General features: G+C 42.7%; 1 protein-coding gene across 1 annotated transcript in view; it reads left to right on the top strand.

Annotated features, from left to right (window-relative positions):
* Nucleotides 1-18,517, top strand: part of XRCC6 (X-ray repair cross complementing 6) — a 57,290-nt gene that overhangs the window by 35,757 nt on the left and 3,016 nt on the right. Inside the window, exons 9-11 of the mRNA XM_063427412.1 lie at nucleotides 7,106-7,267; nucleotides 10,054-10,183; nucleotides 16,999-17,099. Coding sequence (XP_063283482.1) covers nucleotides 7,106-7,267; nucleotides 10,054-10,183; nucleotides 16,999-17,099 — 393 coding nt within the window. The remainder of the gene's footprint in view (nucleotides 1-7,105; nucleotides 7,268-10,053; nucleotides 10,184-16,998; nucleotides 17,100-18,517) is intronic.

The following is an 18,517-nucleotide window of genomic DNA, read 5'->3' as shown; positions in this document are numbered from 1 at the left end:
TCAGTGATCTCCTGTGCTATCTTGTAGGTTTGCTGTGAGTGCTGGACCATGTGTGTTCGGGTGCTGTTCAGCTGTGATGACTCCAGTCCGAGCTGTAGTGGGGAGCTATTGGTGACTGGATGCGAGGTGAGTGGCTGTAGTCCTCTCAGGCCCGTCTTGGTGAGGCTAGCGGTGCGATGGGCTGCTGATGTTTGTCGGCGGCCACGTTGGTGGTGGTGCCATGCTTGTTGTGTGCTGTGATGACCCTTTGGAATTGAGTAGGTTCTGAATACGCCTTTAGTGTGTGTCTCTGGCGCCAGTACTCGGGCTCTATTCGTTTGTTTTGGGCGGATAATGCCCTTTCGTAGTTTCTTCTGCCGAGTCGCGGCTCCATTCACCCGCTTCTGCGGCGCCCGTGTCTTGATCGGGCATCTCGGCTGCCTGTGAGGGGGTGCGTGTTTGTGCTCTGTCGTTGTGGCTGATGTCGGGGAAGAAGGTGAGTTATTTTCCCCCAATCGCTCCCAAAATTTCCGGCATACAGCTTCGAACTTAGCCATGAAGGCTGCTGCCCATTCATCAGTGGTTTGTTGTTTCTGGTCGGCAGCCCCGCCGTCGGCCATCTTTGCTTGGCCTCGTGGGGCCGTTAGGCCAGATTTGTGCTTAGGTGTGTCCCAGAGGTGGGTACTCTCCGTGGGTTGGCGGACCGGGATGACCCCCGCTGGTCCAGAGGGGGGGGGAACTGGGACCCTTCTTCACTGTGGTCTCCACTTGAGGCAGGGGGAGAGCGGCCGTCCCTCCCGCTCCCGCCTTTCGAGTAGGCCTCAGTCGCTTGTCTGGTAGATGCTGCTCGTTTTGTCGCTTGAGGGGTGTCATTGTGCTCCTCTTATTATCCCCTTTCGATTGTTGGCCTTTGTGGCATGGTTTGTCGACGCTTGGGTCATGAAAGGTTGCTTTTTTAAATTCTTTATTTTTTTTTTCGTGCATATTGAAGGTAACATCCAACATGTTTCTCCGCTTTGCCCCAACACCTGCAGCGGGATTTGAACAACATATAGCATTTGTATGGTTAAAGTCAGTCATTACGATAATTGTTTTGCACTTTTTAATTGGTTGATTGTGTATGTTGTGGTGTAGCTGGGATGGGTTATAGGAGTGGTTGCGAGTGTGTATTCTGAGATTGTGCAGTGATTTCTCTGGATTGGTAGTGTGGATGTGTCGGGTCGGGCTGTTCGTTTTGGAGCTATCGTATCGTGGCATGTAATGAAGGTGGGTGAACTGGCCCGCCATAGGTAATACCCCTTACCAAGGGGGTAGCGGGGGGAGGGAGAGGGCTGGCCCGTGTGGAGACGGTCTCTTGCCATGTAGTGCCCTGTTTCCAGGTGTTGTGGGTCAAGGGGTGGTAGGTTCCCTTTGAGGGGGCTGTCGTGTGTGTAGTGCTGTAACACCTATGTAACATCTACGTAATATCTACAGACTACTTATAACAGGCTCTGGCATAACACATTGCGAGCAGGTGTAGTCTCTTAAGGGTTCAAGTCCCTGGGTGAGTTGCCGGGTTGGCACCTGGAACAAACTGGGCAACTTGGGAGGGATTCCAGCTCTGTGAGTTTGTCCGTCTGTCGGTGGTTATCGTCTGGGGTGGTATGCCCAGTACTATGAGGAGGGTCGGGGCGTCTGCCAGCGACGAAAGCTTGTGTAACGTTCCTTCATGGTCCACCACTAGTAGTCTTGGGGACATCCAGCGATATTTAATACCGGCTGCTCTTAGCTGGCTTGTGAGTGGTTGTAGAGATCTCCGCCACTGCAGGGTGGACCTCGTGAGGTCCTGATAGAAGGTGAGGCTAGCGCCTTCAAAGATGAGCGGCGTCTTACCCCGTACCGCCGACCACATGGAGATTTTGTCGTGGGAGTGTGAGCATCTCACTATGGCGTCCTGTACGGCTGTTGCTGGGGCCTTGCTGGACTTCGGCAGGCGGTAGGTCCCGTCCAGGGAGACTTTTTTGGCATGTGCAGCTGGCAGGATGGTAGCCACCAATCGCCTCACATAGTGTGGGAGTTCCTCTGGGGTTACCGTGTCTGGGATGCCCCTTATCTTAAGATGGTTTTTCCTTGATCTGTCGTCTAGCGTGGCTTGGTGTATTAAGAGTGATTGTTGCGTGGTTTGTAGTTGTTGGATGGCTTCCTGTACTGTGGTCATACCTTGTTTGAGGTCTGCAATGTCTCCCTCTGCTGTTCTCACTTTGTCATTGACCCTCTGCAGGTCTGCCTTTATAACTGCCACATTAGCCGCCAGCAGGGTTTTAATTTCTCCCACCAAGTTTTGAAAATCCCTCTGGGTGACTGGGGCTGATCCCTCTTCTGTAGCCTGTGTGGTGTGCCCTGCATGTGGCTGGGCAGGCTGTGTGTTGGTCTCGCTCAGTGGAGGATTCTCCTGTGCATCCACGGCCCTGTTGCTCCCAGACGGCGCCATTTTTGGTAGAGGCTGCCTCTGGAGCATATCTCCAATATTCTGCGCCCCTGATGGTGTGTGTGGGGGCGATTTTTGGGACCTGCGTCCCATCTCGGCGGCTGTTGCGACCTGAGGTGTCGGCCTGTCTCCTATCGCACCCGGCGGTGAGTATGCGCCGAACAGAGTTGCCAGGTCCAGGCCTTGGGTGGTGTAGTAGGCCCCGGTTTTCCGTTTCTTCCGTGGCGCCTTGGCCGCTTGGAAGAACGGCATGTGGCGTGTCGGGGTTGCGCCCTCGGTGCTTGTGGGTGTTCCGCCTGCTTGAGTGGGTTTTTTTGGGGTATTTTGGGGTATTTGCCGAGTATTTTATCGGAGCTGATGTTATTTGCGTCCGCTCCGGTTCAGGCGCAGGCTCCGCCCCCCGAAAGGTTGCTTTTTTACAGTTTGTTGCAGTAGCTCTTGAGGCTGTCGGCTGCTCGGCTCAGCGATCAGGCCCCGCCCCCTTTATATTACTTTTTGTGAGTCTGAGTACTCCTTGTTTCCTTTAGGTGAATTATTATTATCCAAGTTCAATGGTCTACAAAATATTTATCAGATTCTAAAGTCTCAACCTAGAGTGTTGTTTAGTTAAAGGATCACTATAGGGTCAGGAACACAAACATGTATTCCGAACCCTATAGGTTTAAAACCACCATCTAGCCCGCCCTGGGCCCCTCATGCCTCCATAAATATAGCAAAATCTTACTTGTATTCAAGCCTGAAGCTGTAACTCTGCATGCTGTTTGCCTCAGAAAAACAAGCTGTCTGCTGACATCATCAGAAGTGGTTGCCTAATCCAATCACAGTGCTTCCCCATAGGATTGGCTGAGACTGACAAGGAGGCAGATCAGGGGCAGAGCCAGCACAATTCAAACACAGCCCTGGGTAATCAGCATCTCCTCATAGAGATGAATTGAATCAATGAATCTCTATGAGAAAAGTTCAGTGTCTGCATGCAGAGGGAGGAGATACTGAATGTTTGGATGCATTTTAGGCAGCCGTGAGCCAGGAAGGATCTCTAATAGCCATCTGAGGAGTGGCCAGTGAAGTTATCACTAGGCTGTAATGTAAACACTGCTTTTTCTCTGAAAAGACCGTGTTTACAGCAAAAGGCAAATTCAATAGGCTGTAGTTGTTCTGGTGACTATAGTGTCCCTTTAACATCTTCTATATGTGTCTATGAGTAAGTAGCATGTTTAACTCATGAGGACAAAACAATGTCACTGATTAACGCTTGATTCTTCTGTTTATTTGTTTAGAAACAAATTTATATACACAATGACGTATTTAATAACATGAAACCGTTTGGAAACATACCTTTTTGTTCCATATGAAGTAAACAGGGCAATATTTGCTAGGGAAAAGAATCCTGAATTCACTGTTAACCCTTTGTGTACTGCTCATTTGTTTTTTTTAACGATATCGGAGCAAGACATCCAAAGGGTGTTATTACATATTACATATTACATACACTGCTCAAAAAAATAAAGGGAACACTTAAACAACACAATGTAACTCCAAGTCAATCACACTTCTGTGAAATCAAACTGTCCACTTAGGAAGCAACACTGAGTAACAATCAATTTCACATGCTGTTGTGCAAATGGGATAGACAACATGGGGAAATTATAGGCAATTAGCAAGACACCCACAATAAAGGAGTGGTTCTGCAGGTGGTGACCACAGACCACTTCTCAGTTCCTATGCTTCCTGGCTGATGTTTTGGTCACTTTTGAATGCTGTCTGTGCTTTCACTCTAGTGGTAGCAGGAGACAGAGTCTACAACCCACACAGGGGGCTCAGGTAGTGCAGCTCATCCAGGATGGCACATCAATGCGAGCTGTGGTAAGAGGGTTTGCTGTGTCTGACAGCGTAGTATCCAGAGCATGGAGGCACTACCAGGAGACAGGCCAGTACATCAGGAGACGTGGAGGAGGCCGTAGGAGGGCAACAACCCAGCAGCAGGACCGCTACCTCTGCCTTTGTGCAAGGAGGAACAGGAGGAGCACTTCCAGAGCCCTGCAAAATGACCTCCAGCAGGCTACAAATGTGCATGTGTCTGCTCAAACGGTCATAAACAGACTCCATGAGGGTGGTATGAGGGCCCGACGTCCACAGGTGGGGGTTGTGGTTACAGCCCAACACCGTGCAGGACGTTTGGCATTTGCCAGAGAACACCAAGATTGGCAAATTTGTCACTGGCGCCCTGTGCTCTTCACAGATGAAAGCAGGTTCACACTGAGCACATGTAACAGACGTGACAGAGTCTGGAGACGCCGTGGAGAACGTTCTGCTGCCTGCAACATCCTCCAGCATGACCGCTTTGGCAGTGGGTCAGTAATGGTGTGGGGTGGCATTTCTTTGGGGGGCCGCACAGCCCTCCATGTGCTCGCCAGAGGTAGCCTGACTGGCATTAGGTACCGAGATGAGATCCTCCGACCCCATGTGAGAACATATGCTGGTGTGGTTGGCCCTGGGTTCCTCCTAATGCAAGACCATGCTAGACCTCATGTGGCTGGAGTGTCAGCAGTTCCTGCAAGACGAAGGCATTGATGCTATGGACTGGCCCGTCCGCTCCCCAGACCTGAATCCAATTGAGCACGTCTGGGACATCATGTCTCGCTCCATCCACCAACGTCACATTGCACCACAGACTGTCCAGGAATTGGCAGATGCTTTAGTCCAGGTCTGGGAGGAGATCCCTCAGGAGACCATCCGCCACCTCATCAGGAGCATGCACAGGCGTTGTAGGGAGGTCATACAGGCACGTGGAGGCCACACACACTACTGAGCCTCATTTTGACTTGTTTTAAGGACATTACATCAAAGTTGGATCAGCCTGCAGTGTGTTTTTCCACTTTAATTTTGAGTGTGACCAAATCCAGACCTGTATGGGTTAAAAAAAAAAAATTACCGTATTTATCGGTGTATAACACGCACCGACGTATAACACGCACCTCATTTTCAGAAGGAAATTCCAGGAAATTTCCCCCCCTCCCATAGTATTCCCCCCCCTCATCCCATAATGTCCCCACCCCCTCCCATAGTGTCCCCCCCCCTTTCCATAGTATTCTCCACCCCCTCCCATAGTATTCTCCACCCCCTCCCATAGTATTCTCCACCCCCTCCCATAGTATTCTCCACCCCCTCCCATAGTATTCTCCACCCCCTCCCATAGTGTTCTCCACCCCCTCCCATAGTGTTCTCCACCCCCTCCCATAGTGTTCTCCACCCCCTCCCATAGTGTTCTCCACCCCCTCCCATAGTGTTCTCCACCCCCTCCCATAGTGTTCTCACCCCTCATCCCATAGTGTTCCCCCCCTCATCCCATAGTGTTCCCCCCCCCTCATCCCATAGTGTTCCCCCCCCCTCATCCCATAGTGTTCCCCCCCCTCATCCCATAGTGGTTCCCCCCCTCATCCCATAGTGTTCCCCCCCCTCATCCCATAGTGTTCCCCCCCTTTCCATTGTATTCTCCACCCCCTCCCATAGTGTTCCCCCCCTCATCCCATAGTGTTCCCCCCCTTTCCATAGTATTTCCCCCCCCCCATAGTATTCTCCACCCCCTCCCATAATGCCCCCCTCCCCCCCATAGTGTCCCCTAGTGCACTTTCCCTCTTGTCCCATATTTACTTACCTGTCTTGAAGCATGGGCCGGTGTTCAGCGCGCACCGCGGTACTGGAACTTCAATTTCAGGTTTCCGGCGGGACTGAAAGGAAGTGTGCACACTTCCTTTCAGTCCCGCCGGAAACCGGAACCTGAAATTGAAGTTCCAGTACCGCGGTGCGCGCTGAACACCGGCCCACGCTTCAAGACAGGTAAGTAAATATGTGTTATCGGCGTATAACACGCACCCATCATTTCCCCCCTATTTTCAGGGAGAAAAAGTGCGTGTTATACGCCGATAAATACGGTATTTCCATTTTTTTATTTTTGTGTGATTTTGTTGTCAGCACACTCAACTATGTAAAGAACAAAGTATTTCAGAAGAATATTTCATTCATTCTGATCTAGGATGTGTTATTTTTGTGTTCTCTTTATTTTTTTGAGCAGTGTATAACTAAATTTGAAGGGGAGGTTTAGTTCTTTTTTGCTCCTACATCCAGTCTTTTAAAACCATAGTGGGTATTTTATTTAATTTCTGCTTTTGACGCAAAATTCATTCATTAATCTTCGAGGTTTTGTCTAGTTCCCCCCTTCATACAGGTGTATTAACTTAATTTTCTGCATTATTTGTATTTTGTTTTGTGTTTTTGTGCTTTCATCACCTGGTCCACTTTCACACATAAGGCCTGTTTTTTCAACATTATAAATAAACCCGTACCTACTAGGATTTGCCTTTGCTGAATTAGTTTAGATTTTGTGAAAGTACATTCTTTCTTTTGATACTTCTCAATTTCATGTCATCCATGCAAAACCGTATGTTTCTTCCCATCCTGTTCCTTTCTAGAAATGGTGCTCCTTAAACCTATGTTACTGTTTTGGCTAGCGGCAGACTTAGCAGCTAGCCACAATATTATCCATAATTGTATTTTGTGTGTATCTATATTTACTACTATCAAAGTCAGTAGTGTTGCCTAATCACTGTTCATTACTGTCAAAATTATAAATAAAACAGAATTGTGTCATTCATCTTTTAGGGAGCAGTACTTTGTTTCACGCTTTGCTGACCAGGTGCCAGTCCCGGAAGGTTATGGCCGTCTGCAGGTATATACCCCGCAGAAATACACCCCCTCGGTTTGTGGCATTGATCCCACAGGAGGAGGTACTGGATGATAACAATGTGCAGATCAAACCACCAGGTGAGCTAGACCTTTGTAATCCTGGCAACAAATTATGACCGTTACTTAGACTTGGTGACTATTATGATATGTCAGTGTATTGCTTATATATAGGGGTCATAATCTGAGAACCAGCCTAGTTGTAGGAGGTGGTAGGTTTATTCAAAAATGTCTCTAATTACTGGTGTTAATGATGATCAGTTCACAGACCTATTTGTTTTTGATTATCAGCTTTCTTGGCTAGTTTGATGGAATTTTAATACATTTAGGCTATTTTCTTTCTGATAAGATGCCAGTTTGCATTAAAGTATGTTTTCTTGCCCAAGTTTTCGTGGATTATTCAGGTGTAGTAAAAAAAAATAAAAAAATTTGTCAACACAAGTCAACTGTATCTCTAGCTACCTTGGCTTCATTCAGTAGTCCTTAACCAATAATAGGGGAAACTACTTATAGTATCAATGGATAATCTTTCCACTTTAAATCACAAACTGTACAACTAGTGAATTCTTCAAAAGATGGAAAATTCCTTCGTAACTTAAACCTTGAAATCATAACACCGCTAGACCATTTTCATACATTTAATGATACCAGGTACAAAAAACATTTTATGTTGTATTCTAGATTTCATTCTTAATGATGTTTATGTATGCAAATTAAACAATGGCATCAGTATGTACCAAATACCTCATACTCCTGTGTTAATGACTTGTAATCCCCAAATTGACAGATTTATTACAAATTAGAAATATATTTATTTTCTCTTCTCATAGGCATAATATGCAACATTACATAAAGTATTACTTTTAGATGTCCTATATTAGAGCAGCCACGATGAAACAATGTGTTCTATGATACAGTTCACTGTCACTCTAATGTTAACCATAACATTATTAAGCCAATCCAAGCTCACTGAGATAATTTACAAATAAGAAATATGTTCTGCAGTGTTGCACAGTGGGTAAATACATGATACAGTACAGGTTATTCTAAGAAAACCAGTGATGATGAAGGTTCTGCGATATTACATTCGAACTACTAGCTGTTTCTAAATTGACAAGTAAAACATAGAGCTATATTTACTAAACTCAGATTTGTTGCAAATTAAATCTGGATGGTAAGTTTTTTTTGTTAATTTTTTGTTTCCTTAGGTCAGCTATTTTTGTCTGTTTTTCCATTAACATTTATTTTGTGAAAATTTGGAGTTTAGAGAATAATCCTTAGTGTTCTTTTATTTTACATTTGCAAATCTTGTTTTAAACATCCAAAGTGACATAAATTTTTAAACAAACTTAATAGAGATAACAAAGAGGAGTCAAAAAGAAAAAGAGGAAGGGTGAAGGATTACAAAAATATGTTATATATATATATATATATATATATATATATATATATATATATATATATATATATATATATATATATATATATATATATATATAGAGGAAGGGTGAAGGATTACAAAAATATGTTTTATATATATATAGATATATAACATATTTTTGTAATCCTTCACCCTTCCTCTTTTTCTTTTTGACTCCTCTTTGTTATCTCTATTAAGTTTGTTTAAAAATGTATGTCACTTTGGATGTTTAAAACAAGATTTGTAAATGTAAAATAAAAGAACACTATAAGGATTATTCTCTAAACTCCAAATTTTCACAAAATAAATGTTAATGGAAAACAGACAAAAATAGCTGACCTAGGGAAAAAAAATAAACAAAAAAAACTTACCATCCAGATTTAATTTGCAACAAAGCTGAGTTTAGTAAATATAGCTCTATGTTTTACTTGTCAATTTAGAAACAGCTAGTAGTTAGAATGTAATATCGTTTTAGCAGAACCTTCATCATCACTGGTTTTCTTAGAATATATATACCGTATATACTCGAGTATAAGCCGACCCGAATATAAGCCAAGGCCCCTAATTTTACCCAAAAAACTGGGAAAACTTATTGACTCGAGTATAAGACTAGGGTGAGAAATGCAGCAGCGACTGGTAGATTTCTAAATAAAATTAGATCCTAGATCCTAAAAAATATATATTAATTGAATATTTATTTGCAGTGTGTGTGTATGAATGCAGTGTGTGTGTGTATGAATGCAGTGTGTGTGTATGAGTGCAGCGTGTGTATGAGTGCAGTGTATGAGTGGTGTGTGTGTGTGTGTTGCAGAGCCTTGGTGGGGGGGTGGGTGTTTTTTTTTTTTTTAATTTTTATTAATTTAATTTTTTTTTATTATTCATTATTATTATTATTTATTTAATGTAATTATTATTATTATTGTATTTATTATTTAATTATTATTATTTTTTATTATTACTAATTATTATTTTTTCGGTCCCCCCTCCCTGCTTGATACATGGCAGGGAGGGGGGCTCTCCTTCCCTGGTGGTCCAGTGGCATTGGCAGTTCAGTGGGGGGAAGGGGGGGCTGGCAGAGCTGTAACTCACCTGTCCTGCAGCTCCTGTCAGCTCTCTCCTCCACCGCGCCGTCCGTGCAGCTCCCTCTGTCAGCTCACAGTGTAAGTCTCGCCGTGACAAAATGTTTATGTTGTGGCTCTTAACTGCCCTTTCCCGAGTGTCACATATTTGCCCTAATTGAGCATAGACAGAAGATGACTGTTCGTAATTTTTATTTTCAAAAACTATAGCAATGATTTCCCTCTTTGTTGGTTTCCCTACCAGTATGTCCGTAGAACAGCGGTCACTGCTTTTACAGTATGCAAGACAAAAAAATGTTGTGCCTCTGATTTTCTAACGGTAGTCATTTAAAATGTTTTGTTTCTTTTTTTTTTCTTCCTGCATTCAGGTTTCAGTCTTATTTTCCTACCATTTGCTGATGACATACGAAAAGTTGACTTCCCAGAAAAGATTACTGCTAGTGATGAGCAGGTCAATAAAATGAAAGAAATTGTGCAAAAGATGAGATTTAAATACAGGTATATTACCCTTAATAGATATAAAGTTGATGGATTTGAGATAAAGTAATTTTCTACCAATTTAGGCCTTTTAATATTATTGGATAAGCTTTCCAAAGGATGTAATATGGTAGGATAAACTTTTAAAACGATTTAATATTGTGAAAAATGTTATGATGGTTTTTTGATGTATTGATATATTTTCTATATATATGTTTGATATTTTTTTTTATAAATCTTTATTTTTGGTGCAAGTTGCATGAAGGTTATACACTGCTTGCAAGCCATTTGATACAAGTGTTTCATATATATACGTAAAGTGTCAAACAATATGTATAACATCACAAGTTGTGTTCTCTAGCTGGCATGTTGCACATTTTGTGGGGTTTGGTGGTCTGTCAGGTTGTATTGAGTTGAGCTTTCGATAGGTTTGGGTTTGTGAGCCCCCTCTATGTGTAGTGTCGCGTGAGGTGTGGACCAGTGAGGTATGCGGGTTCTGAATCTCCTTAAGAGTGTGTAAGAGGGTTGATCGTTGAATCCCCGGAGGAGCCGGTCTTATGTGGTGGTTGCTATTGTGTACTCCGCAACTTTGTGTGTCCCTCTGACCTCCAATCGGTCCCTCCCTGGTGTGGCTAGAAGGGGGGGGGGGGGGGGATGTCCTGAGCTTATTGTGTGCGCTGTGTGAGCCCATTGGGCCACTCGGTTGAGTTATGTGAGTGTGTAATTAGGTATTGGCGTACATGAAAGTGAGTTGAAAAGAGTAAACCATGAAATAGTAAACATTAAACATTGCTTTAGGTCAAGAATTCAAAGAGTTCTCATAAATGTCACTGCTGCTTGGGACACTTGGATACGCTGGCCCGTTCAGGTCTTTGGCCTCCTTGCGGCCCCAATTTCCAAGGAAGACGTGTCTGAGCCAATGTCCGTGAGGAGCTGTGTGTCCTGTAGGTCTTGAGCTGAGCCCCGCTGTGGTTGTAGGTCCAGGGCCGTCAGGAGCGCGGGAATGTCCGCTGGGTCTGTGGCTTTATAGTACTTTCCCCCTTTGGTGATCCATAGTGTTTGTGGTGTCGCCCATCTGTACGTTAGGCCTGTCTTCTGTAAGACTTGTGTGAGGGGTTGCATGGCTTTGCGCCACTGCATTGTGGCTCTGCTGAGATCTTGAAAAAATTAAATTTTACAGTTCTCAAAGTCATATGGTGTCTTCCCTTTCATCGCTGCTAGCAGGGTTAATTTGTTAGACATCGATTGACACCTAAGGATGATGTCTCGTGGTGCAGTCGCGGGGGCTTTTGGGGATTTGGCTATTCTATATGCCCTATCAAAGGATAAATATTTAGCCTCTCTGGCTGAGAGTAGTGATGCCACTAACCTTCTTATGAAGTGCGGTAGTTCTTCTAGGGGTACGGTTTCTGCTACCCCCCGCAACTTTATGTTCTTCCTCCTGCACCTATCGTCCAGTATCAGCAATTGCTTGTTCGTTTCAGCTTGTTGGGTCTGGATGTGGAGCACCCTGTCGCTCAATTCTTTGAGGCCGTTTTGCAAGTCTGTCACATTGTGTTCGGTGGCTTGTGTGCGCCTCAGCAGGTCCGCCTCCCACATCAACCTGAGGTTGTTTTGAAGTCCAGTGAGCATTTCTTGTAGCTCTCGTTTGGTTGCCGGTGCGTCTGCTATCTTTGGGCTTAGTGCCCCTCTATCTGTCAGCATCGAGCCTTGACATTTGGTCCCGCTGCCTTCCCTTACGGGCGAGGGTTCCCGGGTGGGTGAGGGCTCACGTAACAACGGGGTTTTCGCCGGCGTCGGTTGTTGCAACATGTAACTTATGTCGTGCTGCGGCTTAGCCGTGGACGTAGTTGGCCTTTGGGTTTTTCTCCCCATGCTGCCCGTTGATAGGTTCAGGTAGTCGGGGTCGTCCCAATCTAGCAGGCCACCGTAGGCTGCTGGAGCGTGCCGGATAGCGCGGTAGGCCTTAGTGCCGCGGGTCGGAGTTTTTTTGCCCGGGGTATGTAAAAATGGCATCGGTAAGATCTATCCTTGTTTCTTTAGTTTTCGCCAGGATGCTGGTGATATTTGACGGATTAGGTTTATCAGCGCACGGAGCTATAGAAATGGCGTCTATTCAGTTGTGCTGCCAGGCTCCGCCCCATATGTTTGATATTTTAACCCCTTAACGACGAGTGACTGACGAGGTCCGTCACTCAGGGGAATGCGTTAATGACGAGTGACGGACCTTGTCCGTCACCCGTTAAAATGAACCCCAGATCGCCGTGATTGCGGCGATCGTGGGGTTAATGGTGCTCCGGTCTGCCTCTGCATTAGAGGCAGACTGGGAGCACCGACCCGCGCTGTCCCAGTACATGTGCCCGCTCTGACAGCATGCCAGAGCGGGCACATGTGCTGTGTATACTCACCTCCGCCTCCCTGCACTTCCGGGTTCAGTGTGAAGTGCAGGGAGACGGATCTTCAGTGATCCTGCCCACTGGTGGGAAAAAAATAATGTCAAATTAAAATCCCACCCCCCTTTACCCATTTTAATAAAAAAATAACCCCTTCCCTGCCAATTGATCACTGACTACAGTGATTAATTGGCAGGGATTACATTTTAATATGATCTGATTTTTTTTTTTAACCCCTGAGGGTTAATTCTTTTTTTTTTTTTTAACCCTCAGGGGTTCAATTTATTTTATTAATTAATTTAAATATTTTAAAATTATAAATTTAGCTAGCTGGGGAGGGTGGAAGTTAGTGGGGGATTGGGGGGATTTAGTATTAGGCTAACTAGGGGTTAACGTTAAAAAAAGTTTAAAAATAAGCTTTAAAAAGTAAAAAAATTAAGTAAAAAAAAGGTTTTAATAACGTTTAAGTAAAAAATAAAAAAATAAACCCTTTACCCAGTCCAAATAAAAATTAACCCCTTCCCTGCCAGTCGATCACTGCCTACAGTGATCAAAATACAGATCACAGTATTATACTGTGATCTAATTTTTTTTTTTAACCCCTGACGATTAACTTTTATTTATTTTTTAACCCTCAGGGGTTAAATTTATTTAACTAATTTAAATATTGTATAATTAAATATTTTGCTAGCTGGGGTGGGTGGGAGTTATGGGAAAATGGGGAATTTACTGTTAGTGCTGCTTACTGCTAGTTAGGGGTTAACGTAAAAAAAAAGCTTAGAAAAATGTTAAATCTGTAAAAAAAAGTTTTACGAAAGTTTAGGAAACTTTAAAAAAATTAATAAGCAAAACAAAAGTTTAAAAAAATGGTTTTAAAAAGTAAAAAAAGTTTTAAAAAGTAAAAAAATACATTTATTAACGCTCATTACCACTACACCTGGTACAAGCTAGCGGAAAAATGATCCCACGCTAAGGTTCAAAATATGCCTTTTGAAATACCCTGGGTTGTCTTCTTTAAGAAATGGTATGGCTTTATGGGGTATTTGGTTTATATAGCCAGGTAAAATACTCTAAAATGGGACATGGGCACAGCGTAAAAATTGAAAGTTTGAAAAAAATGGAATGGCTGTGTCCCAAATGTGCCCCTCCGATGTCCACAAATACCTGGCAAAGGTACATACGGGGGTATTTTTGTACTCAGCAGACATAGCTGAGCAACATATGAAGTATTATACAGTGGTAGTACACATAAGGTTTGCAAAATATACTGTGCAAACTCACTTTGTGTGTCAAAAAGGCAGAAAAAACGCTTATTACCACTACACCTGGTACAAGCTAGCGGAAAAATGATCCCACGCTAAGGTTCAAAATATGCCTTTTGAAATACCCTGGGATGTCTTCTTTAAGAAATGGTATGGCTTAATGGGGTATTTGGATTATATAGCCTGGTAAAATACTCTAAAATGGGACATGGGCACAGCGTAAAAATTTTAAGTTTGAAAAAAAAATGGAATGGCTGTGTCCCAAATGTGCCCCTCCGATGTCCACATATACCTGGCAAAGGTACATACGGGGGTATTTTTGTACTCAGCAGACATAGCTGAGCAAAATATGAAGTATTATACAGTGGTAGTACACATATGGTTTGCAAAATATACTGTGCAAACTCACTTTGTGTGTCAAAAAGGCAGAAAAAAACGCTTATAACCACTACACCTGGTACACGCTAGTGGAAACATTTAAAACCTGCAAAGATGCTTGGAAATTGCACATAGGCCCGGCGTCAAAATTCAAAGTTCGGTCAAAACTGATATGGCTTGGTCTCCTATATGGCACTGTAGCTTCACAAAATAGTGCCATAGACATACAATGGGGGTGTCCTTTTACTCAGAAGACTTAGCTGAGCATAATTTGGGGGGTTTGAACTTAGTGGCACATATGAAATATACAAAATGCCCAGCAAAAATGCAATCCGTATGTAAAAAATGCACAAAATTATTTTTTACCACATACTTTGGCATGTAATGGTAAAAAAAATGGGGGCATGTTAAGGCACAATATGCACCTTATGAGATACCCTGGAGTGTCTACTTTTACAAATGGTAGGCCTTTGTGGGTTTTTTTTGAACAGTCAAACTACTATAATACCCCAAATGGAAGCATAGGCTCATTAAATCCGTCTCTCAAAATTCTACTGTGAATACTGAAAAGGACAGGTCTCCTATATGGCACTGTAGCTTCACGAAATAGTGCCAAAGACATACAATGGGGGTACCGTTGTACTCAGCAGAAGTAACTGAACACATAATAAAACTTTGTACAGGAATAGCACACACCAACTTTACAAAATACACATGAGAAGTTCTTTGTTATAAGTTTGTGTGCGAAAACCCCCAAAAAACACAATTTTACTCCAATATTTAGCAGAGGTTGGCGGTAAAATGGCTACGTAGAAAGTGTCAAAACAACCTTAGGTAAATAGCCTGTGGTGTCTACTTTATATAAATATATACTTTTGTGTGGCAATTTTGTTTTCTTTTATGGCTATTAGGCTTACAAGACAAACATACCAAATTCTAAAATCGCTCCACATAAAAAGTTTATTTTACTCCTTGTGCTTTGTGACCTGTAACTACCAAAAAAAACTTAAAATCCCAGAAACATTATATATTCTGTAATTCAGAACAACTAAATGAATTTATTTTTAATTACTTTCCTTAACCTGCACTAATTATGTACACATTATTATTGCAAAAACTGTAAAAAAAAAAAAACACACAAAAATTCATTTTTTTGCATATTTCTGTATTTTTTGTTATAATAAATAAGCATTTATATATATATATATGTGTTACATCAAATTAAAGCCCTTTCTGTCCTTTAAAAAACAGTATATAATATGTGTCGGTGCAATAAATTAGTAAAATGCAAATTGCAGTTGAACGCGAATAGCAAAAAATGCAAAAAATGCCGTTGTCATTAAGTGAAAGACAAAATATTTGGAAAGCTTATCAAAGTATATTACATTGAAGGCTTGGTTGGAACACTACAAAATACTTTATTCACATGGTTAACTCTTCAGATCCAGGGGTGCTTTGATCATCTGTATAGCATTGAACTTTCCATATTTTCTACTGAGACTTGGCTCCCTATAAAGGAGAGTGGCTTGTATCAACAAACTCTTTGTCTGCCTCGGAAATCAAAAAGCCATCATTTTTATCTCTAAGGTAAATTAAATGCCAGTACCCTGCAATTATGACCTTTAGTCGAAAATATTTTATTTCGATCACAAAGATATTCTAAAGATCAAATGAGAGAGTAAAAATCGGGAGCTCAACTAGCTACCATTTGTGCCTATCTAAAAATTGTTGAGGAGCTCAGAGATTTTTAGTGTTTGCGAATGCATCTATGAATTTCATAGAAATAAAATCCGTGGTAGCAGGTGGGATTGTGTTTGTTTTTCTAGACACATTGCTTAATACGTATGCATTATGTTATCAAGTTTTATGGGGGGGAGGGGGAGTTTGTTTAAAACCTGTACACTTTACACCAGATTCTGTGTCGAACAGGAATTGTACTGCTAAAGGCAGTATACATTCCCAGTTCTAGTATTCCTGGAAATGTTTGACTTCCATTATACATTACATTATAGCGTAAGAAATACACATTTGAAATGGACCGGTCATGCCTGCTCCTGGAGTGGTTTAACATCTGTTTATGAATTATTAATGATTTGGTCTGGCATGAATATAAAACACATTTTGAACAACCACCATCCTGTGCTGTAAAGCTAATGATCTGTTCACACAATTCTGATTCACAACTTCATATTTTTGTTCTATTTCTTTTGTCTAATGTGCACTTAGTACAATGTGCCAACATTGAAAATAAAGATGCAGTGCATCGTTGAGCATTTACACTTTGTTACATGTTTTTTTTTTTTATATATCCATTTGACATTTTAAAATAAATTATTTATCTTTTCCAGCACCAAGGCTCCCTTGGCGCAGCTTAACTCTCCGCCACCCGCAACTTCTCACGCCATGCCTGCGCGCACATATCAAAGTTTTTTCCAGAGGAAGGCGTTTAATTGATGCTTTCTTATGGGGGTCGAGTTTTACTCTGTCAATGCCTCAGAAGCACCCCCTAGTGGCTGTTAGTAGGACAACCACTAGGGGAGGATTTAACACTGCAATGTAAACATTGCACTGCACCTAGGGCCAAGTCATTGAGATGAAGTGGCCTGAGTGACTTTAGTGGTTGTTTTTGGCATCTGTTCCTAGATGTGATTCTAGTACTCCACAGGCACATACAGAAAACACACAAAATCTGTCAGCTTAAATAACATTGTAATACACTAGGAACATATTTCTGGATGCAGATGCCTGTCTGGTTATAGTTTTCTGTCATGCTTGGTGTAACTGTTCCTCCTGTGTTTTTTAGGAGTGATGCCTTTGAGAACCCTGCGCTTCAGCAGCACTTCCGTAACCTAGAGGCCCTTGCTTTGGATATGATGGAACCAGAGCCCATTGAGGATCTGACATGTAAGATTTGTTTATTTCATTGTAATACATATCGACCAGATGCGTAGAACTAATTGCACAGTTCAATAACAGTCTCATAAATCATTTAGGGAGGTCACCCTTTAGTGTCCCACTATGAACAGCCCACCAGGAGGTCAGGGCGTATGAATGTGGAGGCTCAGCGGAGCTGTACCTCTGTGATACCAAGTTTATACAGTGACTTGTTGATGCAGGAAGTCTGGCTTCAATCCATATATGTAATCCAAAAGGGGGACACCCTTGAGTATGAGAAAATGCCTGAGTCTGGGTTCAGCCCATTGGTAAGGAGGGTCACCCTGTTATTATGCAGCTACTTGATCAGCTGGCAGACAAACAAGGGGGCATACCCCTGTATAGGAGTCATGTGGTACAACTAGATATTGGCAATAACTCCACCAATGGTAAAGCCTGAAACATATATTGGCACTATGCAGGGGGGGGTCACCCCTATACATCAGTAATTGCTTTATTAGGTAACCAAGAAACTGATGCTTTTCTCTTTTAGGTAGATAGTGATTCTCACAATCAATAATAAGTGCAGCATCTGACTTGCAGGAGTATTTCAATATAACAGTGTTATATAATGTAACAATAGAGGGCAATTAGTAGATAAATATATGGATGATCAGTCATAGTTGGAGAAAAGAAACGCAGCCCCATTTAGGACCGTGTGAATCAAAATCTGAATACACTAAAATGGCTGCTGAGGATTTTGCGAGAACCAAGATGGCCGCTGTTTGTGCCAAAACGCTGACCCGTCGGAGCAAACACAGTGCGCCCCATGCCCCTTTCACCCACAGTACCCTACCTAAGTTTCCCTGGATGGAAAACAAGCCATCATAAAATATCGTGATCGTGGCAACCACTGCCACAAAGCGCAAAGAAATCAAAGCAGATCATCAGTGGCTGAGAGGCTCAGACCTGTATATTTTGATAGAAATAAGAGGCACCGAGGTAGGGATGACACAGAAAGGGCACTAAAAGGTGGGTTGACAGAGGGGTGTAAGGGTAAAGGCACACATTGAAGGCAGTAATATAACAGTGCTCGCTGGCCCGCTGACTATCATGAGTCTAGTGCTGGCTGCCCCCAACACTCACAGAATCCCTTGATAAGCTCTAAATAGAGGCCACAAACAGAATAGAGTGAGGGGGAGAGAGCCAGGAAATCCCCAGGCTCTAGCCTGAGGTGTAGGGAAAACATAAGGCTATATGGAAGGCTGAAAGAAAGTATAAATAAGGTATTGAAAAGGCAGTAGACAGTAGTGGGGGCTAAATAAAATCAGCATCAAGTAATGAGACAACACAAATATGACAAATTAATAAGTATATTAGCTAAACACTGGAATAAATCAAAAATACAAAATACTCTGACCTGTGCTTTAGCAGTAGCAGCAAAGAAA

The sequence above is a fragment of the Pelobates fuscus genome, chromosome 7, assembly GCF_036172605.1.
Source record: "Pelobates fuscus isolate aPelFus1 chromosome 7, aPelFus1.pri, whole genome shotgun sequence".
Classification (NCBI taxonomy): domain Eukaryota; kingdom Metazoa; phylum Chordata; class Amphibia; order Anura; family Pelobatidae; genus Pelobates; species Pelobates fuscus.
The sequence above is the reverse complement of the archived record's forward strand: the minus strand, read 5'-3'. Positions and strand labels throughout refer to the sequence as shown.